The sequence below is a fragment of the Eulemur rufifrons genome, chromosome 29, assembly GCF_041146395.1.
Source record: "Eulemur rufifrons isolate Redbay chromosome 29, OSU_ERuf_1, whole genome shotgun sequence".
Classification (NCBI taxonomy): domain Eukaryota; kingdom Metazoa; phylum Chordata; class Mammalia; order Primates; family Lemuridae; genus Eulemur; species Eulemur rufifrons.
Window position 1 is genome coordinate 50079829 of NC_091011.1, and position 26606 is coordinate 50106434.

Consider the following 26606-nt stretch of genomic DNA (forward strand, 5'->3'; position numbering starts at 1 on the left):
TATAATTAAACCTACTGCACTGCCAATCATATAAAAGTATAGTATGCACAGTTCGTGTAATACATACTACTTGAAAGTGATAATGACTATGTTACTGGTTTATGTAATTATATGTGTAGTTTTTTCTTCATTATTTTAGAGTATATTCCTTTTACTTATATAGAAAAAATTAAATGTAAAATAGCCTCAGGCAGGTCCTTCAGGAGATATTCCAGAAGTCACTGTTATCATAGGAGAATGACAGCTCCGTACATGTTATGTGCTCCTAAAGACCATCCAGTGGGACAAGATGGGCAGATGGACGACAGTGATGTTAATGATCCTGATTCTGTGTAGGCCTAGGCTAATGTGTGCGTTTGTGCCTTAGTTTTTAACAAAAAAGTGTTTTTTTAAATAAAAAATTTTAAAAATAGAAAAAATCTTAGAGAATAAGGACAAAAGGAAAATATTTTTGCACAGCTATACAATATGTATTTTAAGCTGTTATTACAAAAGTGAAAAATAGTTTTAAATTTTTTAAAGTTTGTAAAGTAAAAAATTACAGCAAGCTAAGGTTAATTTATTATTGAAGAAAAAAATTTTTTATAAATTTAGCGTAGCCTAAGTATAGACTGTTTATAAAGGCTACAGTAGTGTACAGTAATGTCCTAGGCTTCACATTCACTCAGACTCACCCAGGGCAACTTCCAGTCCTGCAAGCTCCATTCATGGTAAGTGCCCTATTCTGATGTACAGTATTTTATCTTTTGTACAGTGTATTTTTGTGTGTTTAGATATGCTCAGATACACACTGTGTCCAATTGCTTTCAGTATTCAGTACAGTAATATGTAATAAAGGTTTGAATCCTAGAAGCAATAAACTATACAAAATCACCTAAGGGCATATTTTTCACAACATATCTCCATTGTTAAGCGATGCACGACTATGTGCAAAGCAAAGCACCGTTCTAGGTGTGGTGGTGAATTCCAGATTGAAAAGGATAAAGTGTTAACCCTCTGAGCTTGCAGTCCAATATAATACGGTATATTGCATTATACATAATAATTCTTTTAAGGGGCAAATTGTCCTAATTGTTGTGTTAGAAGGATGAACTACACTGTATAGAGAATGAAAAGATTAATTGCAACCAGTGACTCAGAGAAGACTTCTTGAAAGAGAGGGGGTCTGAACAGACTCCACAAGATGCTATGAAGAGAGTTGCAATCCAGGCAAAGGGCAGGTTGTCCACAAGTGCTGGGAACAGACCCCACATGTGACTGGGCATCTAGACCTTGGCAAGTGTATGCCATGGAAGTTAAGACCTATGGCTGGATGGAAGCCCACTGGGAAGACCCTGGGTTTTAGGCTGCAGGGTTTGGGAGTGCAGGGGTGTTTTGCCCTCTTAGGTTATCATGATTATTTAAATCTTAAACCACCATGGCTGTGGCTTGAGACACACCAATTCAATCACATATATAAGTTATCCTCATCTCTCCTTCATTTGCTTTGTTTCTTTACCTAAATTTAAGACCTGAAAACTCAAGATCAGCCAAGCTTTGAGCCCCATAAGAATCCAGGGCTTCCAGGCAGAGGAGAAAGATGTACCCTTTTACTCTGAACTGAGACAAGATGGCAAGAGAAACGCCAGGAAGCCTAGCCCGAGTGGTATTTTCTCACCTACTCACAGAGACCCCTCCAGCTCCTTCAGAAAAGGAGATTCCTTAACCTCTCTGAGTCTCAGTCAGCCTGGGCTGCACAGATCCCAAGGGCTGGGGGAAAACCCTTCAAACTCCCGCTGGCCCGGAGTCAGTGGCACCACCTGCAGCAACAGCAGCACAGGAAGTTCTGGTCCTTCCAGCTGCTGGGATTTCCAGCTTGAACGCTTCCTGAAAACACTTTCTTTACCGCTTCTCTTGCGAAATCTAGCGGGCCCTCCCTCTGCTCTCTGGCTTCTTATACCCAGAGAGCAGCGAGGCTCAGCCCTGAGCTGGAGGCAGAAGCTGCTCCGCCCGCCTGGCCGCGGCGTGCACCGGCTGCGGCTGCTGGATCCCAAACTCCTTCGGAAGCGCCTCTCCTGCAGGTGGGTCACGTTGCTGGCTATTGCCCGTACTTTTCGCCACATGGCCCGCGTCTCTTACCTGCCTCAGCCCACCTCGAGCCCCTGCGTCTAGGACCCCCTTCCCCAGCCTGCTTGCACTGAGGAGCAGGTGCCCGCAAACTCCCCCGCCGCGCCCTGACATCTCTTCCCCGGACAGTCGGCCAGGCTTGCCCCGCGGTTCAGCAAGCTTCTGGCGAGTGTTACCGCTCATCACTTCCCCAGGATGCAGAGAAGCAGAAAAGCTCAGAGGGTCCGATTCCTCTCTGTATCTTACTTATGGATCGGAGCAATCTTGTGGCGCTCATCAGAAAGGAGCCTGGAAGAATGTGGCTTTAGCAACCTCCAGTCTCAGATCTGGGACCAAGAGCTGAAAATTTGTCCCAGTATCTGCAACCACTCCCATTCTTGATTTTGACTTAAATGTCCTTATGCAATTTAGAGATTGCTTTTCCAGAAAAATATTGTTTAGAATATAACTTATTGTGAAAAGTAAGTAAAGCCTTGATTCCCTATTTGTCCAGAGACAGGTAGTTTTTTTTCCCTGGATGGTAATATGAGAACTTTCTTTAAAAGATGACTGGTGTAGTGGAAAGTGAGTTGGATGGAGAATTCTATTCCTAGTTCTACCTAGAAGCTCAACATCTCAGGCTCAGTTTCCACAGATGTAAAATAAAGGGCTATTGGACCAAATGATCCAGAAAGCCCAACTCTAACAAGCTGAAAAGCCACGCCTAAAGATGCCTGCAGATTTGAAATATATTGAAAATCTCCCTAATACTACAACTGAGTAATTACTTTTTTCGTAATAATGCAGGTTTCATTTTTATAAGGAAACTACCCCAGCTGTGGAGGGAGTCTCTTCCCACAGGAGCATCTTAAGGTTCTATCACATTTATCATTCAGATGGCTTTCAAAACCATTCCTCAGCCTTGCTATATGAGAATGTCCTATTCCCTATAAATGGCAGTCATATAAATGTCACTCACATGAAAGAACATTTTTTTCTGATACAGTAGGTATAATTTTGTAAAATGGCACATTTATTTGAAGCAGTAACTTTTTTGAGATATGGCCTTTTGCAAGGCCTGAGTTTTGCAGAATGCTGTGATTTAGCACGGCATGAGATTTTACCTGCATGTATTCTACCTGCATGGCAAACACTGCCAACCCAGAAAACAGTGTGAAACACTCTCTATTTATCAAGTTTCAAGGTTGTAAAGTAAATGGTACATGTGTACAGAGAAATTGGGTCGTAGCACTTTCTCCATTTGACAACATTTATGGTTCTGCTGAAGTTCGAGTAGAAACTTGAAGTTCAGAAACCAGATATACAAGGCCTGACCCCTAACTCGAGAATAATTTCCAGACTTCTGCTTTGCTTAACCTTGCTGTTATTCAGAAGGAATGAAATAAATTTTTATAAGCATGTAAATAAATTTAAAACCCTAGGCCTTTCACTGTGTTGTGAACAATATTAAGAAAAATAGGTTGATTTATTGTGAAATTTTAAATGTAAAGAAACCCTGAGTGGTCACTCTGCATTACCCTTTTGAAGGATTGTCCCTAAATCACACTGATATTATTAATACCATTATTAAAAGGATGTAAATTCTCCTTTTTAAAGTCTGGGTAGCCAATTCTGCAGTCACTCTCAGAAACACATCCCAGTGTCTTATCCTAATCATCTAGTTCTCTTCATAATTAGATGTTTTTATCAAATGCTTTTCAAAAATAATTTTCTTTGAAAATCTCAAGATTGATAAGCTGCCAGCAAAACACACACACACACCCACATCACCACAATAGCCCTTCAAAGCTTAAAGACTTGCTGGGGCACTTTGTAGCTAGTTTTCTCTGGGTTGTCTCCTGAAGAGGAAGTCCCTTGTTAAGTGCCTACAGCTATATCTATCCATAAGTCCTACTATAAGAATCTAGAAGAGGCTATGGATAATGAATTTTTCTGGATAGTTTTTTAAGTTTAGCCTAGATAATAATAGAAATAAGATTTGCAAAGACAAGGCCTCTGAAGTTACCTGTTTGACTCTGTTCTTTACACATCCAAAGAGAATATTTTTTAGTTAATTATGAAGACTTCCTGAGCAGTTCCACCTGATGTGTTAAACCTACTCAAAATATTCCTAATTACTCTTAGGTCATTTCCAAAATGACTTAAATTAACACTTGTCCTTTTGCTGAGAAGAAATAAGTCCTGGAAGGAATCAAACTAAATAATGAAAGAATAAATAATACTTAAAACAATGCATGATAAAATATATTTGGCCTATATACATAAATATTTTGTTCTTCTGAAGTCATTAATGAATAGAACACAATGAATCCTTGTGCTGTTTGAAGATCATCTTTCAGAGACATATCATGGTAAAAAGAATGTACTGTTCCACTAAAAGAAGTATTTCCACTCTAATTAACCAGGCAGGACATTGACATCCTAATCTAAATTCTTTTCCACAGTGTTCTACAAGAGTTTATTTAGCCATGTGTGGAGAGCTCTTACTGGATTGTACTTCTGTGCAAAGAGTAATTTTGAAAAGTTAGGAACCATAATTCTAAAGAAAAAGAAGGCTAAGAGGTAACTTAATATAACTATTAATCTATAGCATACCTCTTAAAGGGTCACTAGTAGAACACAAACTAGATAGTCTCTTGGGCCTCAGCACCCAATATTAAAGAAGAGTTTTGCATTAAGAACAGATCCAGGGCTCGGGGAGCTGATGGCACCAGCACTGCAGAGCACGGGAATAGGAGGGCTTAACTAATGGTTGACGCTGACAATGCATCTTTCATCTGTACCTGCTCATTTTACAGGATATGAAAACAGTTTTGAGCCCAAGTTCAATGGTAGCTAAAACAATTTTGCACAGAACTTGGTAAACTGTCTTGTCCTGCCTCTCAGCAGATTAGTGTCCCTCCTCTGGGCTCCCATCCTCTCCACTGGCCCTCACATGGTGCATCATAGCACTTTGGTTACATGCTTCATCCTCCCCGAGACTGGAGCTCACAATTGAGGACAGGGCCTATCTAATTTCTCACTTTATCCCTCCTTCGTAACACAGTGCCTGACACAGAGAGGCTGTTCAATAAATCTCTGCTGGAAACATGAAATCTTACCAAGACATTGTTGATAACGCTGATTTTTATTTTTGGAAGAAGTGGATCATATGGACACATTAGACAATGAGTATGGATGCCGACTGCACTGTATTAATTAACCAGGTCAAAGTACATGGCAAACTTCAGATTTTAACTACCTGCCACTTGGGCAGAAGCAGGGGATTGCTTTGTACAGTATATATAAAGTAAACAGTTGAAATTAGTAAAACTTTTTTAAAAGTAGAAGAAACTGCTTGATACTTCTCATTTTAATTTTAGTATCCCTATTATATTGCTAAACTGGGTAGGTTTCATAATAAATTTATAACTACAATACTTAGGATTCTAATTCATTTGAAAGAGTGATATAATGTGATTAAGGCATTTAACTGAGGTCACCAAGATTGGAATAGCGAATTTTTAAAGGTTATTTCACTTAAGTAAAACATTTTAGGCCTTCTTTAATGCCTGAACACATGGCATAAAATACAAAGCCTACTGAATAGTTCAAAAGAATGAAATTATGTCACATCATTCTTATATTAAAAAAAACAAAACACTGCCTCTAGTTATTTCTTGTCTAATATCAAAGTACTAAAGTGATTACTTCATCCTATTCAATTCCCTGACATAGGTGGTGTGGGATTAAGGAGAAAGCCATTAGGTTGGTAAATGGTTCATTGAAATCAATAATGAAAATGTGCCAGGTGCCTCTGGTTTTCCTAGATTGAGATCCTAAACTGTGCTTACCCTATTCTTGAGGCATGTCTAGAAAACTGGAAGATGTGTGTTTGGGGGTGGTGGTACTCAAAGAGGTCCCTGGATCTTTCTCCCTTAGGGAACCAAGAGTCTAAAGGTATCAGGTTTACAGCCAAAATTGTATTGATACCATCCATGTGTGTGGTGGTAAGGGTGTGGAACCTTCGCTGGGGCAGGGGAGCCACATGGATTCTGTTTTCATAAAGAACCCAAGAGCTTTCCAACAAGGGAGGCCCCTAAGAAAAGAGATTTAGGCCTGAGGCACAGCCAGGATTAGAAACTGGTATCATCCTGTCAGCCCAATTATTTCTCCATTTTTGTGGTCACATTCCAGAGTCTTGCAGAGAAAGGGATGAGAGGTAGGGAAAGAACCCAAGATGTTCTGGTAAATGGCTCTCTAACAACAACAACAAAAGTAGTGATTTATAACATTTGGCGATTTCCATGGTGTGAAAACTCCCACCATGGCTAATTTCAAGCTCTCCGCTGGCAAACCGGCTCCAGCCACACCACTGAAAAGATCTGAGATTAAAACCCTAGGAATTTCAAAGGAGCTGTTTCATTTAAAAATAGTTATCAACTAGTACTGTTCTCAAGCTTGTATGTCAAAGGATATGGGAGCGATTTGAAGAGTGCTTTTCCCTTGGGGTAAGAAATGGAGCAGCTTTAAAGCCAGATTATGCCTGGCTGCTCCATCTCAGGAGCCTCTGCAAACATCAGGGGCACTGGGGCCCTGGGGTGCGTCAGATTAGAAGTGGAGGAAAATGGTACCCAAAAGAAGACAAGGAGGCTATGTTCATAATCATGTGTGGACCACCCCCAGGAGATACTTAAAAACAGTAACAAGATACTTTGGAACAGAATGAAGCTCCGCATCAGGAGGGTTTGCCCAGGCGGGGTCAAGATCCACAGCAAAATTGCTCTATACCCAGACTGATTTGGCAGTTATCAATATACAGATAATTCTTAGTGGCCTTCATGTGAAGATAAATGACTACTCATAGGAAATCTTATTTGAACAAAGTTAATTCAAAATTGAAATTATCAAATCACTCCCTACATGTGTCTAACTATAATAGTCCTAGAAAAGCAAAACCCACTAATTGATACTAAATACTCAGAGTTGTTGCAGATCATCAAATTAAGCAAATGTTCACATAGTGTGTGCAAGCCCAATGCCACCAAATCCATGAGACAGAGTTGTGTTTCTGATGGTGGTGATCTGCTGGTCCTGACCTGATGCCTAATCTTTGGTGAACCACTGATTTGTAAGAAGTTGTTCAGGATTTAAAACGTAAACAGAAGTCAGAGTAAATTAACCCAGACATGACTGAATTCCTAACCTTGTTTTCATGAGCCCAGGGCTTTAATCAAATGAACTAAGCAGCCTAGACAGTGGATAATGAACCTACATGATGAAATTCTTGGCCAGGCAATCATAAAACAATCTTAATTTATCTTGACAGATGCTGCTGAGATCTAAATGTGGTGACCTGTATTAATAAGATTTTTAATTGAACTAGAATTTTGAAGAACTTAATTAAAAATAATTTCTCCAGTACAATTTAAATAGATAATATAGATCTGTATTACCTCAATCTCCTCGTAATTCATTTGGTGGTAGTAAAATGTTACTAACAGAATCACTTTAGTTGCAGTACATGGCATAACTAGTTTGTAGGTAGTTATTAGCAATTCATGTGAAAGTATGCATCTCCATAGAACATTAATGTAAAGGTTATTTTTAGTTATACTCTTGTGACTTGCTCAAACTATACAAGTTAAGATTACTACTTTGTGTGTCATTCTATTGGCTAGCACAAAAACTAATCAGTATATTTGGTTATGAGATACATAACATTTTATCACAAAACAGTTGAAATAATCAGTTTTCAGCAGTTGTTTATTTAGCTAAAGAGCTTTAAAGGATATATCTCTGTTAATCTATGCTGTCAGTAACTTAAGTAGTTACTAGAACTTATTTTGGAAATAACAAATTGATTCATCATGCTTACAGAATTGTTCTAATTTTTACTTAAACTGATGTGATAGAGAATGGGAAACAATATGAATTTGTAAGAAGTGTACAGTAATTAGATGTAGAGTCTGAAAGTTAATTTGGGCAAGTTTTTAACCCCTTTAACTCAAGTTCTCTCCTCTGAGTAAAAGTATATGCAAGTTTTTTTTACAAATACTTTTGATGCAATTATAATTAAAATTTATAATTGAATTACATTTTAGTATCATAAGCGTTTATCTTAGTTTTGATCTTCAAATAAAAAGATATTAATACACAAGCTTGATGTTTCTTTCCAGCCAACCCTGTGCCTCTGACATTGTCCAATTCTCACTCAGTTAAAAAGATCTACAAATACATAAAATCATCTAGTAATCTTTCATGTCATATGACCCAGCTATAAAATTATTTTGAAATGTCAATAATACTGTCTTCACTAATGCAAATTAGGCTATTTTAAATTGAGTACAGATGGTCCCTGACTTATAAAATAAGTTCATGATTTAACCTGGGATTTTTTGACTTTAGATGGTACAAAAGCGATATGCATTCAGGAGAAACTATACTTCAAGTACCCATACAACTGTTCTGTTTTTCACTTTCAACACCGTATTCAATAAATTTCATGAGATATTCAACACTTTATTATATAATAGACTTTGTGTTAGATGATTTTTCCCAACCGTAGGCTAACATAAGTGTTCTGGGCATGGTTTCAGATGGGCTAGGCTAAGCTATGATGTTTGACAGGTCAGGTGTATTAAATGCATTTCCAATTTACGTATTTTCAGCTTACCACAGGTTTATCTGGACACAATCCCATCAGAAGCTGAGGAGCACCTGTATTTTTGAAAGTGTCGCTCTTTACGTTAGTTAAAGCATATGCACCTGCTTTCCCCTCTGCCTGGAAAACACCCTCACCTGCAAACTCCTCCTCATCCCGCAGGTCTCAGCTTGATTGAAGGTTGCCAGATAAAATGCATGATGCCCAGTCAAACTTGAATTTCATATTCAAAGTTTTTTAGCATAAGGGTGTCCCAAATATTGCAGGGCATTTGCTTACAAAACTTGCATAGAAAATTATTCATTGTTTATCTTAAATTCAAAGTTAATTGGGCATCATGTATTTTTATTTGCTAAATCTGGCAACCCTCACTTGACTAGCACCTCCTTAGAGAAACTGATGCTGGCTAGCTTTTGAAGACAGACTTTCCCTCTCTGCTCCCAGCATTTTGTATTTCATCACTCTGTTCTGTGTTCTTCAGAGCACTTACTACCATCTGAAATTATCTTGTTTATTATTCATGTGTGCACTGTCCAACTTTGTTACAATAATGTACGAACACTGTTTTTGAAGCACACAAATTCAGAGATGAGACTTGACGCTTTTTAAGGAGTTAACACTTTCAAACTCTCTAAGATATCTGTATTCTTTGCCTTTTTATCCTCAGCACATTGAACAGTATGTGGTACACAACAGGCAATAAATATTTGGTGAAGGAATGTGTTAATGTGTATATTAAAAGAAAGAACTTGAAAATTATGAATATCACCAGGAAGAAATTAGCCTTGCAAACAGAGCCACTTCTAACTATAAAACTAACTTTAAAACTACACATTTATATTTTCAAATAACTTATAAATATTGAATTTTCTAAAAAATCAGAAAAATCCATTGGTTATGAGTACATTAATTTTTTTATAAACTGATCAGTGGTCTTTATAAACCAAGGTCTTCTGATTTTGCTACAATACATACCTGTCAGTAAAAGAATATATGTTTGGGCCGGGCGCGGTGGCTCACGCCTGTAATCCTAGCACTCTGGGAGGCTGAGGCAGGTGGATCGTTCGAGGTCAGGAGTTCGAGATCAGCCTGAGCAAGAGCAAGACCCCATCTATACTAAAAAAAAATAGAAAGAAATTATCTGGCCCACTAAAATATATACAGAAAAAATTAGCTGGGCATGGTGGCACATGCCTGTAGTCCCAGCTACTCGGGAGCCTGAGGCAGTAGGATCACTTAAGCCCAGGAGTCTGAGGTTGCTGTGAGCTAGGCTGACGCCACGGCACTCACTCTAGCCCGGGCAACAAAGCAAGACTCTGTCTCAAAAAAAAAAAAAAAAAAAAGAATATATGTTTGAACGTGAATGTTTGTTATCCTACAGAGCCTTTATTTTACTAAATATGGAAATAGCTCAGTGAATAAATTGGACGGGTTCATATATTAGTGTAAGCTTTTTACCTTTTTTTTTTTTTTTAATATTCTTTGCTTTCCAGTTGTCCCTGGCATATATTAAAACAAATGCTCTGAATCACAAGAAGACTGACATAGTTGCAGAACTCCCTCCTGCCCCTTTTGCCTTGTGATGAAAGGAAACATTTGATTGAGGGGCTTCAGCGCATTACAAATATGTTGTCAAGTCATCAAGGGCTTTCGGATTAAAATTCAGAAGGAATAATAAAACAGAGAAAGGACGAAAAAAATATCTCCTGTTTACAGGCAATAAATTAAAATGAAAAATCCTGTCACTTCTTACACAGTTTGAAGGTGTTATTTGTATTCCAACTCTCTGGAAGGTGCCAAGCCAGATCACTAGATTTGTGTGCTACAACACCAAGGGGTGTGTGTGTTGTGTTCAGAGGGGATAGTGTATGAGGATTTCATATATTTGGACGAACAATCATTTCAGAATTCAAAGCTGAATTCTCAAATGGAGAAAGAGGCAGAATGACTTTAATAGTGGTTTCATCCAAACAATTAATGAAATGGTGTGAGAGTTGCTATTAAGGAGTACTGAGTAGATTGGGTCAAACCATAATTTTGTGGCTTTTAGGCAACAACCCTTCAAGGTTTCCTTGACAGAGTTAAAGAGCAAACATTTCCTGCAGTCTGACACCAAGTCTTGAGTCTAGTATACCTTGACTCTTTTGTGAGGCCTGCACATTCAAGCACACTCATTTCGCCTCTGGTTTTCATAAAGATAGGAATTCTAGCCTCTCAGCAAAAGATTACTTAAAGCAAAAAATTGTAAAGAAGACAAAATGTTTCTGCGGCCTTAACATCTTCTTCTCCCTCTGTCTTTCGTTTCCCCTCCATTCCCCTCCCCACAAAAAAAGATACCCTTACCTTTCTCCACTTCCAGTGGTTCTCAACGGTGAGCACTCTTTCAAATCCCATAAGTCCATTTGTTTTCGTTTGTTTTGTTAAATATAAATGCCTGGGCGCTACCTCAGATCATGTGATTCAGAATCTCGGGAGTTGGTTCCCTGGCATTTTAACAGCTCCCAGCTGATTCTAATGTGTGACCGGGAAGAAGAACCTGGTCTTAAAGAAGAAGGCTGGCAGGTCATTAACTGAAAGCTAACATAAAAGCTGATGAAAGGTTCGAGGCAATGGTTCTCAATCTTGCCTTTACATTAGAATTGCCTGGAGGAGCTTTAACAAAAATGCCCAGGTGCTTCACTTACACCAATTGATTCAGATTCTCCAAGAGTCTGGTCATCAGTTTTTGTAAAAGTTCTCCACTTGATTTGAATGTGCACCAGGGTTGAGAACCACTGGTTTCTGGTGTAACCTTCTGCAGAGGTATTTGCATTCTCATAAGCCTTAATGATTCTAAGAAGTTGCTACAATGATTGAAGAAAGACAGAAAAGAGTGCTAGGAAGAAATCTGTCTGTACAACTATCATGTCCTCTCTCTCCCTCCATATCCTTCTAAATGAAATTCCAAGGATAGGTCCTTCTTTGCCTACTTACCTTATGATGGATCTCAGCATACTACTTTTTACTAAAATTTGTATGTTATAATGATAGTTTTGTCTTTATAGTTGTTTTTATAATGATTACCTCCAAGCCTTTTTCATATGAAACAGTGTTTTTGCATTTTTAGTTTATGTAAATATGCAAAATTGGGTGAGTTAAGAAATAAATAAGACTCCTAATGATGCATATAAATAAGGTTGAGTCTTTACATAAAGGAATTCATCTTCATTTGTATTTTCTGTGGATTTTCTTTTAGAATAAAAGAAATAAGAGGAATTTGTGGAAGTTAATTTTTCCTTTCAGGCCTATCTGCACCAGAGAGAGGGGAAGAATTTCTTTCATTTTTTTTTCTACAAATGGTATTACATACATACATATTTATATATTTTCGTCTTCATTCTATAAAATCTTTGGGGGAAAGAAATGGCCCATTTTCCAAGTACAAGATTAGAAAGTGCCCACCTGTTAGAAGAGATATAGTTAGTTGCTTATCTTTGTTCTTCTTACTAAAAGAAATTGGGAACAGAGTCTATTCCAGATCATGAGAGGGACAAAGGGGCATTTGGCCTCAGGCTGCCCATACAAAAGTCCTTCAAAATTTGATTTTGACTTATGCTTTAAAGGAGGTGTATGCATATAGTCCAACACATAACTTTAAACTTGTGTTCATTTATTAGATATAGGTGGAGTATACCTTATCCAAAATGCTTGGAACCAGAAGTGTTTTGAATTTTTTATTTTTTTGAGATATTGGAATATTTGCATATATAATGAGATATCTTACCGATGGGACCCAACTCTAAACATGAAATTCATTTATGTTTCAAATATACCTTATAGCATGAAGGTAATTTTATATAATATTTTTAATAATTTTGTGCATGAAACAAAGTTTTGACTATGTTTTGACTGTAACCATCACATGAGGTCAGGTATGGAATTCTCCACTTGTCATCATTCAAAAGTTTCAGATTTTAGAGCATTTCTAATTTTTTAGTTTGGATTAGAGATGTTCAGCCTGTATCTACACACTGATATTATGCTTTTGTATGAATTAGTATTTTTGTGCAGCATATATTTATCTCTTAGAAAATCAATTAATATGCATTTGATTTTCGAATATGCTTAAATCATTGTTTTTTAAGTGTAAGCATTTAAAATAAATGATTTTTTAATATATGACAAGATAATTCTAACATTTATATGGAAAGGAAAAGGAATTAGAATAGCTATAATAGTTTTAAAAAATAATATAGTGGGAAGAATCACTCTAACCAATTTCAAGACATTATAAAGCTACACCCATCAATATTGTATAGTATTGGCAGAGGGATAGACACATAAATCAATAGAACAGAAATAGACCCACACCTATATCGACAAGTATTTTTGACAAAAGTGCAAAAACAATTCAATAAAATAAGAATAGTCTTTTCAACAAATGGTAGGAGAAAAGTTATATATTCATAGGCAAAAACGTAAACCTTCACTTAAACCTTACACTTTGTACAAAAATTAGCTCAAAATGGACCATGGACTTCCATGTAAAATATAAAATTTTAGAAGAAAATATTCAGGACCTAGGGCTTCATGAAGAGTTTTTAGATAAGTTTTCAATAGTATAATCCATAAAAGAAAAAAAATCAATAAATTGGACATCATCAAATTTAAAAAACTTTTATTCTAGGAAAGACCCTATTAAGACATGAAAAAAAACAAGCTACAGGCTGGGGAGAATATATTTGCAAATCACTTATCTGACAAAAGACTCATACCTAGAATCTATAAAGGATTGTCAAAATTCAGCAGTAAAAAAAGACCCCAAACAGTCCAATTAGAAAATGAGCCAAAGACATGAAGAGACTTCTCGCCAAAGAGGACACACGGATGGCAAATAAGCACATAAAAAAAAATGTTCAACATCATTAGCCATTAGGGAAATGCCAATTAAAATCACAATGAGATATCAGAATGGCTAAAATAAAAAATAATGAGACATAAATTGCTGGCAGGAATGTCAAATGGCATAGCCACTCTGGAAAGCAGTATGACAGTTTCTTATAAAGCTAAACATACACTTAATCATATGACCCAGCAGTTGCACTCCTAGGCCTTTATCCCAGACAAGTGAAAACTTACTTTTACACAAAAACCTGCACATGAATGTTCACAACAGGTTTATTTATAATAGCCAAAATTAGAAACAACTACAAGTTCCTACATTCGATGAAGAGTTAAACAAATTGTATTGCATCTATGTCATGGAATACTACTCAGCAATAAAATGGAAAAATTATCGATACAACAACCTGCATGGCTCTCAAGGGCATTATGCTGAGTAAAAAAATGTCAATCTCAAAAGGCTCATATACTGTGTGATTTCATTCATTCTCAAAATGACAAAATTATGTATAGATATAGAACAGATTAATGGTTTCCAGGGTTGATAATAGGAAGGGGATGAGGATGGCTCTACAGGGGCAGCACCAGGGAGAGCTTTGTGGGGAAGGGTCCAGTCTGTATCCTAATTGAAGGGGTGGGTATATGAACATACATATGAAGTAAAATGACTAGAAATGCACATGCACATTGTACCAATATCACTGTCTGGGTTTGGATATCGTACTATAGTTTTATAAAACGTTATCATTGGAGGAAACTGGGTGCAAGGTGCACAAGGACCTCCTGTACGAACTTTTTAACTTCCTGTGAATCTATAATTATTTCAGATAAAAAGTTTGGTTGCTTTTGTTTTCAGTAAGCATTTTAGATTTGTTAAGTATAAACATTTAAAATATATGATTTTGTAATTCTCTTTGAACTTTCCATGCTTTTAATATGCTGGAATCCTCACAAGCTGGAAGGGGCCTGGGCCCCTCAGACTTCTAACCTCTGGGAGGTGAGAGAAGTGAAACATGCAAGCCAGACTGTCCCTAACATCCTCATGGGAGGCCTAGCTGGAACATTCCAGAAGAATGCTGCCTCAGGTTCCCAAGGCCTGGGGTGGGATCAGCCAACAGAAAGAGATGATGAGTAAGGCTCTTCTGACCCAAACCTGGTCCATCTTGTGCCCCCCACCCCATACACACACACACATAGCTTCTCAGTGGCAGCTGCTACCATGGCCATCACAGTCATCTTTGCCACTTTTGCATCTGCGTCACTGGTTGCTAATCCCTAATTTGTATAAACATCCTTGTGGGATCACTCCACCTACCTTGGCTCTCATCTCCGGGAGATGCTTCCATAGGAGGCAAAAGCGGTCCTGGAGATTTTCCAAACCCAGAGATATTCCTGTGGTATTTCCTGTTACTTAACTGAGGTTCGTGGATAGCCCATGAGGCTGAAGGAAGGAGAGGAAACCACTATGTTATGTTTTAACTATTTTAACCCACCTTTCCCTAATTAACTCTTCTTCCTGTTTAGCACCATTTTTATTTTCATTATTCCTTCTATCCTACATAGTAGAGCAAAGTAGGACTAAGACCTTTTTTTTAAGTCTTTGAACAAGAAACCTTACTACCTCCATGAATCCATGTTTACACATAGCTATTTTGAGTTACAAAATGTGTCTGAAATGGGTGTAGTATCCTTCTTTATATAGTGCTTATTCTAAAATGCACCCTTAATTTGATCTCCCTTGTGGTTGACAGTATGCATACATCCCATTTCTATGAACTACTATTAGGATATTTTCCCAAGAGTTCAGAATTAAATTTCATCCAAAGAATTATTAACTTTTTAATTTTTTGCATGTTAATTATTTCATCATCCCTATTACAGTAACCTTAGGTCTGATAATATTTTTCATTAAAAAATAATTTAAAATATTGCATTATCCTAGGTTATCTTGCAAGCAGAGCTTGTGACAAAGGATTGTAGGCAGATAATTTATTAGGGAAGTGACTTCAGGGAACGAGGAGTGAGGGGTGGGAGCATAACCCGGAACATGGGAAAGGCAGTACAAGTTGGTCCCTGCTACAGATTACTGGTGCTCTATGCCGCTGGGACTTTCTGAGGAGCCTTAACGTGTCATCTGTGTGCCAGAAGAAAGGAAAAGCATTGATGCATTGAGTCCTGCTCCCCATTGGTCTATGGTGGCCCCACAGGCCGTACACATCTGAGCACTAAACAGGCATAGGTCTCAGAGAAGCCCCCAGACAAGAATCATGAGATACAAGATGTGGGACCCCAAAGTGCGCCAGCCTCTGTTAGGCAGTGGAAACCAAGCAGAGCCCAGTTATTACCCAGAGACTGGAAGTAGAACCAGCAGGATGTGAAATAGAGCTCAAAATAGGGCCAAAAAATTATCAACTTTAAAATTTCAGTAAGTTGCATAAGGGGTAACTGCCCAATGAATAACTATATGTCTTTCTATTAAGTCAACCAGTAATATTTTAATATCTCCTTACCATTTTTGCATCTTCAATTCTTTCAGTGATGTCTCTGAGGTTTTAAGAGTGAAAATAAATTTTAATAGTTGAGTTAGCAGTGAAAGTATGTTACATTGGACTAACAAGCTGCATTTTAAGAAGGAAATATTAAAGAAAAATGTGAAATAATTATATAAGAAAAATTCACACTTGAGCTGTTTTTGTATGTGTTTTGGTAAATTCATATGCCCAAAAGCCATTTCATGTAGGGTTTTATTTATAAGAAATAAGTGGGGAGGGTAGGAGCTTCTTAAGAATCATTGAACTTTAGTTCAGATAATTTCTATATATTTATAACAGTCACAATTATATAAGTATAATTGGTCCTTAATTTATATAATTTATATAAAGACTGTATTAATTAGATAATTGATTCAATAATTCATAGATTATTAAGTAATATATTAAAAATAACCAGTTTCTTGAGCATTTATTGTGTCTCAAGAACTGTTTTGAGATACATGAATTAATCTAATCCTCACAGTATCCCTCAGGTAGGTACTATCAATCTCACATTTGAAAGATGATGAAATTGAGACACAAAGAGTTTAAGTAACTCACCCAAGGTCACATTGCTGGTAAGAGGTGAAGCAAAAAATAGTACCATGTAGTCAATATCTTCATTTTAAAAAAATCGAATCACTCTCTCTTTGCAATGATTAAGATAATCCAAATGAGAATATTTCAATTAAAAAATCTGCCTCATTATAGGCAATAACAACTACATTAAATCTATATATTGCTTGCAAATGTTCCTCCAGTATGAAAGAGAGAAAAATACATATTAGGATAAAATAATGGAGAAAAAGTGAGAGGATAGGCAGTCAGACATTCTTTTGACATGCAAACCAGTTCTGCACAGAATAATTAAGGTGGTATTCAGGAGTTGGAGGGTTTGAGTTATAAAACCAGTTGTTAACTGATTAGCAACTAACCAATGTAATGTAAATTGCTGAACTAGTTTGAATGTGTAGATGCTACTAAGAACTTTTCAAAGGCACAGCTGTTCTTCCTTTGGACAGTTCCTGGTCATCTGCAGGTGTGTTCCCATTTGTAGTCGTGACCTCAGCTGATACCCATTCAAGATATCAGTCACCAGCTAGTTTGTAAGATGATTCAGATGCTGTTTAATTAGATTATTCAGAGTTTCTGTGGAAGTACAGGAAAGTCCTGTATTTCTTGTTCTTTTCTCTCATGACTTCTGCCTACCTACAAAGACTTGAGTGCCCTGCTAGTGATATAGATATGCAACTTCAGATAAGCTAGGGTAAGAATACAGGTGTTTTCCATAGGCTAAAATAGAAAGGGCAAATTTCTGAAAACCTCGTTAAAAGGAACAGGCTTCATATATGCTGTACAATCTGCGTGAAATCTATTATACTATGTAAGAGTTGAATAGTGATTGTGGCTGGTTTGAAAATCCCACATAAAATTCACTGAGATTTTACTTTCAACCCATTTGGGTGAAAGAAGTAATATCCTTACAACATCTTCCCCGACTTCTTTCCTTCTCCTTTACTCTTCCCCATTGGTTACTCTTTGAACATTCAGCTTCCTCTTCATTTATTTCACAGTGTGCCTAGAACACAAAGTAAACACTACTACTTCCAACGCCTACATTCCATTCTACTAATATTATTAAGCAAATATTTATCTAGTGCCTAGTCTGTCATAGTCAGTGCTCTTCTAAGCACTGAAGATACATCATCGAACAATGGACACACACACACACATGCCAAAAAAAGAAAAGATTAGCTGATATTTAAGCTTAAACTAAAGGTTGGGAAGAGAAGAATTTTGAGAAAAATTCAGTCCTGAAAAAGGAAATAATATTCTTCAAAAGTATAGAAAGTAACCTAGATTGTTATATTAGATTATAGAAACTGGTTTTTATTTAGATTTCATAAACTTTTTAAAAGTAATATAGTCACATGGCTCATGGCAATATCTCAGTTTAGTTTTAACTTACATATTTTTGTTTTGGGTAAGATTAAGAATCTTTTACTACGTTTAAAAGTCTTTCTATATATCCTTGGGATGAACTGCCAGCTCACATCCTTTGCCCAATTTTCTAATAGGCAGTTGGTTTTTTTCTTATTGATTTATATGAGTTGAAAACATTTGCCCCAGTTTGTTGATTATCTTCTAGCTTTGCTTACAGTGGTTTTTTCTTTTCAGGAATTATTTATTTTTATGTAATTATTGGAGGCTCACGATGTCCCAATAAAGATAGGGTCCCCTAGCAGAATGTGTCACAAGAGATGAAAGAAACAGAGACACAGACACAGAAACAGTATTTAGAAGAGCAGGGAAATCAGGGGACCACCAGCACTCTGGTGCCAAGGTGGCAGAGACTGAAACCCAGCACTTGCTTTTTATTCTCTTTGCCATGCTGCAAAATACAATAATCTCGTGTGAAAAAATCATGGGATACAATGATCAAAGGTCTCAGGGCTCCCCCCAAAATCACGAGGTGTCCTAGCTAATTTCCTTCTCCTTTCTAGAAGTGAAAACCACATAATTCTTCAGTAGGTACAACACTTTTGATCAAGGTAAACTAACTAATTTTATCCCAAGCTCAAGCTATGTACATGGATATCAATCTTCTAACTTCAATAGCTGTGACCTTTTTGATCAAGGAACAAAGAAACTACATGCTTTCCACTGGAAGACTGGTTTTACATTAACTGAGGCATTGTGGAGAGAAAGGGAGAGAAGGAACATGGCCCAGTGTTCTAACAATGGAAGCCTTAAGACCCTTCTCCCGGGCTGACATATTACAAGCTACCTCTACAGCCATGAGAAGTTTTCATGGCAGGCCGCTCCATGGCTTTTCATGCATGAGACCCCTTAGGCTCTGAGGTTGGAGCATGCTTTGCTGTACTCCCAGATCGCTGATATATGTCCCCCAACTAGACAGTTAACATCTGCCCTTATTTCAGGCTTCTTCTCAGGCAATTCCTTCACCTCCTTTCCTCTCACAGCCTCAGACATAGCATCCCTAAATCCCCGTGGTCTTAATTCCATCATGTAATCACATTTGTCCATCTATTCTTTAATGATTTAATGAGGTAGGAAAAGGGCTTTTCCCCTCTAAGATTATAAAAGAATTTTTCATAATTTCTTCTAGTTCTAGTATAGTTCCATTTTTAAAAAAGAATTTAATCTTTAATATATTTTGAATTTATCTTTGGGTGGAGTGTCAGATATATATTTAAGTTTTTATTTCAGTTGGCTATTGAGTGGTCCCAATATTAGCTATTAAATAATCCATCTTTTTCTCATTGACTTGAGATGCTACCTTTATATGTGTTTGGGTCCATTCCTGATTTTTTTTTTTTACTCTATTCCATTGAACACTTTCTATTTCTTTGACAATACCACATTATTTAACTATTGTAGCTTTATAATATTTCTAATAGGTAATAGGACTAGCCTCTCATTTTATTATCCTATTTTTCAGGATTCGTAGATTAAATTAGAGAAAACTGACATCTTTGTGAGGCTGAGCCTTCCCTTCTAAGAACATGCTGTACATTTCCATTCATATAAATCTTCTCTGATTTTTAAGAGTATTTTAAAATTCTCTACTTGTAGTCTTGCACATACCTTGCTATCTTGTTACACATTGTCTCTATTTTGTTGCAGCTATCAGTAGGGTCCTTTTTCCTATCAAATTTTCTAACTGGTTTATTTTTTGAATATATGAAGAATATTGATTTTAATTGGGCTCCCAGACAAAATGTTGAATTGGTTTTGTTTGTATGATACTTTTCCTATTGACTTTCTTGGGTTTTCCTAGGCTACACATTGATCATCTGCAACCCCTTTTGAATTTCTATACCTTTAATTTCTCTCTCAGATCCAGTTGTGTTGTCTAGAATTTTCAGAACAACAGTAACTAAAGTGGTCACAGCAGACATATTTGTCCGGCTGCTGACTTTATTGGGAATGTTTCTAGTAATTTTCTTTTAAGATTTTAGTTTGAGATAGATATGCTTTCTATGTTAAGGATGTATCTATTTCTCTTTTACTGTGAATCAAGAGTAAATGTTGGCCGGGTGTGGTGGCTCACGCCTGTAATCCTAGCACTCTGGGAGGCCGAGGTGGGCGGATCGTTTGAGCTCAGGAGTTCGAGACCAGCCTGAGCAAGAGCGAGACCCCATCTCTACTAAAAATAGAAAGAAATTATATGGACAGCTAAAAATATATAGAGAAAAAATTAGCCGGGCATGGTGGTGCATGCCTGTAGTCCCAGCTACTCGGGAGGCTGAGACAGGAGGATCGCTTGAGCTCAGGAGTTTGAGGTTGCTGTGAGCTAGGCTGACGCCACGGCACTCACTCTAGCCTGGGCAACAGAGTGAGACTCTGTCTCAAAAAAAAAAAAAAAAAAAAAGAGTAAATGTTGCATTTTAACATATGTCCATTTATCATACACTGATATGACTATACTTTTCTCCTTAAATCTTCTAATGCGATAAGTTGTATTAGTGGATTTTCTCATATTGAATTTATATTATAGAACTAATCTTTCCATTCCTAGAATAATCCCCATTTGATTGACATGACTTTCTCTTTAAAAGGTTTTGGATTATATTTGCTAATATTTTATTTAGGATTATTGTATCACTAAACATAAGTGAATTTGTCTATAATTTATTTATTAGTGCATTGTTTGTCAGATTTTGCTCTGAGAACTTTTCAAACTACAAGTGTTTGATAAATGCAATATCCTTGCAATATATGTCCATAGTTTAAAACATCCACCAACAAGTGGATGCTTTTCACTGTATCTGTTCATCCAACAGAAGTTTTTCACGGGTGAGTTTGTTAAATAAGACATATATGAGAATATATATGATAATTTTTACTCCTTCCAAATTTGGGGGAAATAAATTGGAGATAATTAGAAGATTAGAACATCAGTCCTACTGATTTTACTACTGATATTACTTGCTGCATATAATTCTGCATTAATTTTCCATGCACAGAGTATTTACATATTGTTGGGTATTTGTGTTATTATTTTTCAGTTATGGAGAAAAGTTGTACAGATGAACTTCCTCTTGCTATGAATTCTTCAGAAATGCGAGAGACTGTGTGTATTTTTGGAACTGGGGATTTTGGAAGATCACTGGGATTTAAAATGCTCCAGTGTGGTTATTCTGTTGTTTTCGGAAGTCGAAACCCCCAGATGTCCAGCCTGCTGCCCAGTGGTGCAGAGGTCTTGAGCTATCCAGAAGCAGCCAAGCAGTCTGACATCATAATCATGGCAATCCACAGAGAGCATTATGATTTTCTCACCGAATTAATTGAGGTCCTCAATGGGAAGATATTGGTAGATGTCAGCAACAACCTCAAAATCAATCAGTATCCAGAATCGAATTCAGAGTACCTTGCTCAGTTGGTGCCAGGAGCCCACGTGGTAAAAGCATTTAACACTATCTCAGCCTGGGCTCTCCAGTCAGGAGCACTGGATGCAAGTCGGCAGGTAAGATTAAACAAATTTGCAATCAATCTTTAAAAAATGAATCTTTTAATGTACACTTACCTCAAAGATTCCAAAATACAGTTCTAAGATAAAATACCCACTAAGCATTACATTTTGCTGATACATGCCATTAATAATTTTCTCGGGTTTGACCAAGTAAGGTCATCAATTATTGTGATTCATCTCCCACTGTCTGCATTTTCAGCTTTTAGTTTGATGGAACCTAGTGGTGTCAATCTCTGGAGGCCTCTTGTCAGTACTAGAAACTAATACATCTTGGTGGATACCCTTTTCCACTTCCATTACTTTGTGTGAATCTGGTTCTATTTACGCACTGAGATTAGAAACAATCATAAAGTTATGTGGCACTCACAAATACAGAAGAAAGATCAGACTACTCAATGGTAGAGAAGTTTCATATTAATTTCATGTGCCTAAAACCACCCTCAACTAAAAACTCCGGTACTTAGCTATCCAGCACACATGTGCAAGTTTAAAATGTTATCTTGTTAGATATGTTAATTCTACCTCCTTGTTTGAAAATCACTTCACTATTATATGTCACTGTTCTGCATGGTCCCGATATAGACTTTCAAAATAATTATTAAATAAAGAAAAGGAATAAAATACAATTATTAATTATAATAATTAATCAATTATTTTTAACCCAGGTATTTGTCTGTGGAAATGACAGCAAAGCCAAGCAAAGAGTTATGGATATGGTTCGTACCCTGGGACTTACTCCATTGGATCAAGGCTCTCTCACCGCAGCCAAGGAAATTGAAAACTATCCCCTGCAACTATTTCCAATGTGGAGGTTCCCCTTCTATTTGTCTGCTGCACTGTGTGTCTTTCTCTTTTTCTACTGTGTTATAAGAGAAGTAATCTACCCTTACGTTTATGAAAAGAAAGATAGTACGTTTCGCATGGCTATCTCCATTCCAAATCGCATCTTTCCAATAACAGCACTTACACTGCTTGCTTTGGTTTACCTCCCTGGTGTTATTGCTGCCATTCTGCAACTGTTCCGAGGTACGAAATACCGTCGATTCCCAGACTGGCTTGACCACTGGATGCTCTGCAGAAAGCAGCTTGGCTTGGTGGCTCTGGGATTTGCCTTCCTTCACGTCATCTACACACTTGTGATTCCTATTCGTTATTATGTACGATGGAGGCTGAGAAATCTAACCAGTACCCAGGTAAATATCTTCTTATTTATATTCTTCTATTCCTTAAATCAAAGGACCTTGCTACACCATATTCCATTTCACAATTATAGAAAGTTACACTTCTAAGCATCTTTATTATTTAAAGTAACTAAAATTAGAAACATCATGTCATTGGTTTTTTGTTTTTGTTTTTAATGAATCCAGCTGAGACCCCATACAACTATTGAGAATAAAAGTTAGATTCCCAGGTTCATTTGGGTCCAGATCTGTATTCCCAAGGCTCACTGGGATACTGACAAACTGACAGATTTGGGGGTCCAATAAGCCTAATCACCCCTACTTGAATTCCTCCGGATGGCAGTCAAAAAATGTGTTTTTAAGCTTCTATTTTTATGCATGCTACTTCCTTTTGGAAGTTAAAACCATCTTATAAGTAAGGGGGCTGTTCAAACACATACCACAGCAATGCAAATAAATTCACAAAAGGGTGCTTATAACTCCTTCCTGTTTGACTTGTGGGAAGTTGTCCTCAGAAACTAAATACCTCTGAGCAAATATTAAATACCATTTTATGCATAATCAAAAGATTCAGAGACAATCAGTTGAAGGAGTCTTAAAGCATTCCCAGAAGACATGTCATAAGTTAGTTCTAGTTTAGAAATAACATGTTTTAACCAATTTTACTATAGTCTCAAAGATTCTTAATCAATAAGTCATTGATGATGCTTCTAGGGTTTCTCTGCATTATTTTTCTAACAAATACATGGAAGTTTCTTGGGTAACAGTCACACTACAAGTGTCTGATTCCTCTCAACCTGACACCACAGATTTGATGCTATATTACTACATAAGAAACATGAAAGAACTCAAACTTTGAGGGTGTGAATAATCAGCATATAAAGCAGAAAAACAGAATTCTGATGTAATTGAGAACATCAAGTTTTGCTTGGGGAACAAAAAGCCATATGGTGATGAAAGTTTAAGTAAATGTTTACTCTGTTTTAGGATTTGTGGGGTAAATTAAACTGCCTACACAATTCCTGGAATCAAGTATTACAAGTCCCCACAGAACCAATTACTTTTCTACCAAAAAATATATAATTTCTGAGTATATTAAAAATGCCATACAATTTTCTTTGAGCAAATAACCCACACAGAAGTATTTTTCAGTACCCTTAAAAGTGTGGGCAGTTTGTAAAAATTATTTTTAAAAATTGCTTATAATTTTTCTTAGACACTACTCAAGAAAGAGGATCCATTTAGTACCTCTTCTGCCTGGCTTAGTGATTCATATGTGGCTTTGGGAATCCTTGGATTTTTTCTGTTTGTTCTCTTGGGAATCACTTCCTTGCCATCAGTTAGCAACGCTGTCAACTGGAGAGAGTTCCGATTTGTCCAGGTAAAGACTTCTAGATTTAATTCTTGTTTATATTGCAAAATAAACATGGCTTTGTAAATATTCTCATTTTTCTCTCATATCATGCCTAATTTTTTCATTTTCCTCCATCACCTTCTTATCAATCTTCATAAAAAAATTCAAATTAGAAAATATTGAACTCGGGTACAAACAGGCAGATCCCATCCATGATGGTTTGATTTCCTAGTAGGGCATTCCTTGCCAAGATTCCTGACTGTTCCCAGAGCCACAGCTAAGATTACAGAGAAAAATCGCCAGGAACAATTAAACTATGTGTGTAAAGATGTACTAGCTACAAGGTGAAAAGACCAAAGACAAAATTTCACCTTCTGAAAACTAATCTTACAATATGGACATATTATGGAAAAGCAGATATTGAAATAAAGTTTAAAATCTTTGAAGCAAGGTTTGATAGATGTCATGCACCAGACTTAATGCTGGCCTATAAGAGAGGAAATTGGTTTTTTCCACAAATAAACAACAAGACACCTTATTGAAGGCAGTTAGTAACTATGTATTCTTGTAGACCAGTGGTCCTCAAAAGTGTGGCACCAGAACCAGCAGCGTCAACATTACCTGGGAACTTATTAGATACACAAAGCCTCAGGTCACACTCAGACTTAATGAGTCAGAACCTCTGGAGGTGTGGCCAAGAAATTTGTTTGAACAAGCTCTCCAGATGATCTGATGCATACTTATTGTGAACCAGTATAATACAGAATAGACCATTAGTCTTTGAAGTTAGGTTTGAATGTTATAGAACTATTTAATATTTGAATTTTGTCTTGCAGTTTCTCCCAGGGACCAAATGCAGTCAATAATTTCTCATGCTAACACCTTTATTCAACGCATTAAGACAGAAATAAACATTGAGCTTTAGAATTTAGGCCAAAACAAACAAAGTAAAGTTTGCTGATTGCTCTTTATTGTGATTGCAACTAGCTAGCATCTGCTGGTAGTCAGCAACATATAGTTATGCAGTGTTTCTTAAGGTCATACTTTGTCTTATTTATCTCTAACCTCTAGAAAGATGATAATTAAAAGAGTTTTGCCATTGGCAACCAAGGGAAGGTACATTATTTATTCTAACTCAGAAGAGCTTACTCCTGAGAAAGTTTTCCATCCAGCTAGGTTAAGATGAAGCTACCATGTCACTTGTAAGCAACTGTCTTTTTTTAAAAAATGAAATATTTACCATCCTGAAGGAGGGTTAATGCTATTTTCAGTACTTAGCAGAGTATCCTAAATACAGGTTTCAAAGGTTTGTGGTTGTTGACAAATTATCCTTCATTGGTTTGGAGTGTTTCACTTTAAGATAATGTTAATGTACATATTTTTGTTTCCTGTTTCTAGTCCAAACTGGGTTATTTGACCCTAATCTTGTGCACAGCCCATACCCTGGTGTACGGTGGAAAGAGATTCCTCAGCCCTTCAAGTCTGAGATGGTATCTTCCTTCAGCCTACATATTAGCACTCATCATTCCTTGCACTGTACTGGTGATCAAGTTTATCCTAATCATGCCATGCATAGACAAGACCCTTACACGGATCCGCCAGGGCTGGGAAAGGAAATCCAACTACTCAAAATCACCATTGAATGGAAAAACAGATATTTAAAGCAAAGTTCAATATAATCGGACTTCTAAACTATAGTATTGAATGTTTAGAGAAGAATAATGGGTACAGTTAGGAAAGCTTTTTTTCCCCCACCATGGCCTGAGTTCATGAACACAAAAGGAAACATCGCCTGTCTTTGAGAAATTGACAGATTGGAAGAGAACACCATTTAATCTCAGGCTCGTGGTGAATCAATCAGTGCAGGTCCCTGCCTCTTCTTCCCTGGAGGACATGGGGCTGAGATTGAGATTAGCTTTGTGGTTTCACATTCAGAAGCTTCTTTGTTGTGGGCAACATGCATGACCTAATATCTTGCAAAATCCAGCAGTACAAGCAACTTCCTTCTCTGCTTGAAGGGCTGAGTTAAGTGAGGGCCACTGATAAAGGCTTTATTAAGTATGGCTGAAGAAAGCCAAATGAAGTAAAAAGAGTAAGATTTTTTGTTTGTTTTTTGGAAGTAAAGATCATCATAAATATTACCATAGTGAATCCTGTAGTTAATATACCCCTTGATTTTTCTTTTATCAATATGAATGTTTACTGTGGGAAGATATTTTATAACACAACAAAAATATCACAATTGATTGTGAGTAACCATGCCAAATCTATAGAATTGTCATAAGATCCTTCCTCTACAAAGAATAGGTATAGGAAAGATTGAATAAAAATGAAGATGTATCCATTTGCATTTCCCTTGCAACATGCAATAAGCAAGAAAGGGTTTGATAAAAGCTCTTGTACAAAAAGATCA

At 36.9% G+C, this 26606-nt stretch overlaps 1 protein-coding gene across 1 annotated transcript; it reads left to right on the forward strand.

Annotated features, from left to right (window-relative positions):
- The first annotated feature begins 2002 nt into the window (after positions 1-2002).
- On the forward strand, positions 2003-26606 carry STEAP4 (STEAP4 metalloreductase). The gene is made up of 5 exons (XM_069461855.1): positions 2003-2060; positions 21195-21652; positions 22324-22851; positions 24056-24220; positions 25592-26606. The coding sequence occupies exons 2-5, from the start codon at positions 21197-21199 to the stop codon at positions 25853-25855; spliced, it is 1413 nt and encodes a 470-aa protein (XP_069317956.1). The 5' UTR covers positions 2003-2060; positions 21195-21196; the 3' UTR covers positions 25856-26606.

Excerpts from the sequence above, each read along its gene's own strand:
- STEAP4 (XM_069461855.1), top strand. The coding sequence starts at position 21,197 with ATGGAGAAAAGTTGTACAGATGAACTTCCTCTTGCTATGAATTCTTCA. Across the intron at positions 21,653-22,323 it reads CACTGGATGCAAGTCGGCAG|GTATTTGTCTGTGGAAATGA; the intron begins GTAAGATTAAAC and ends TTTTTAACCCAG. Across the intron at positions 24,221-25,591 it reads GAGAGTTCCGATTTGTCCAG|TCCAAACTGGGTTATTTGAC; the intron begins GTAAAGACTTCT and ends TCCTGTTTCTAG.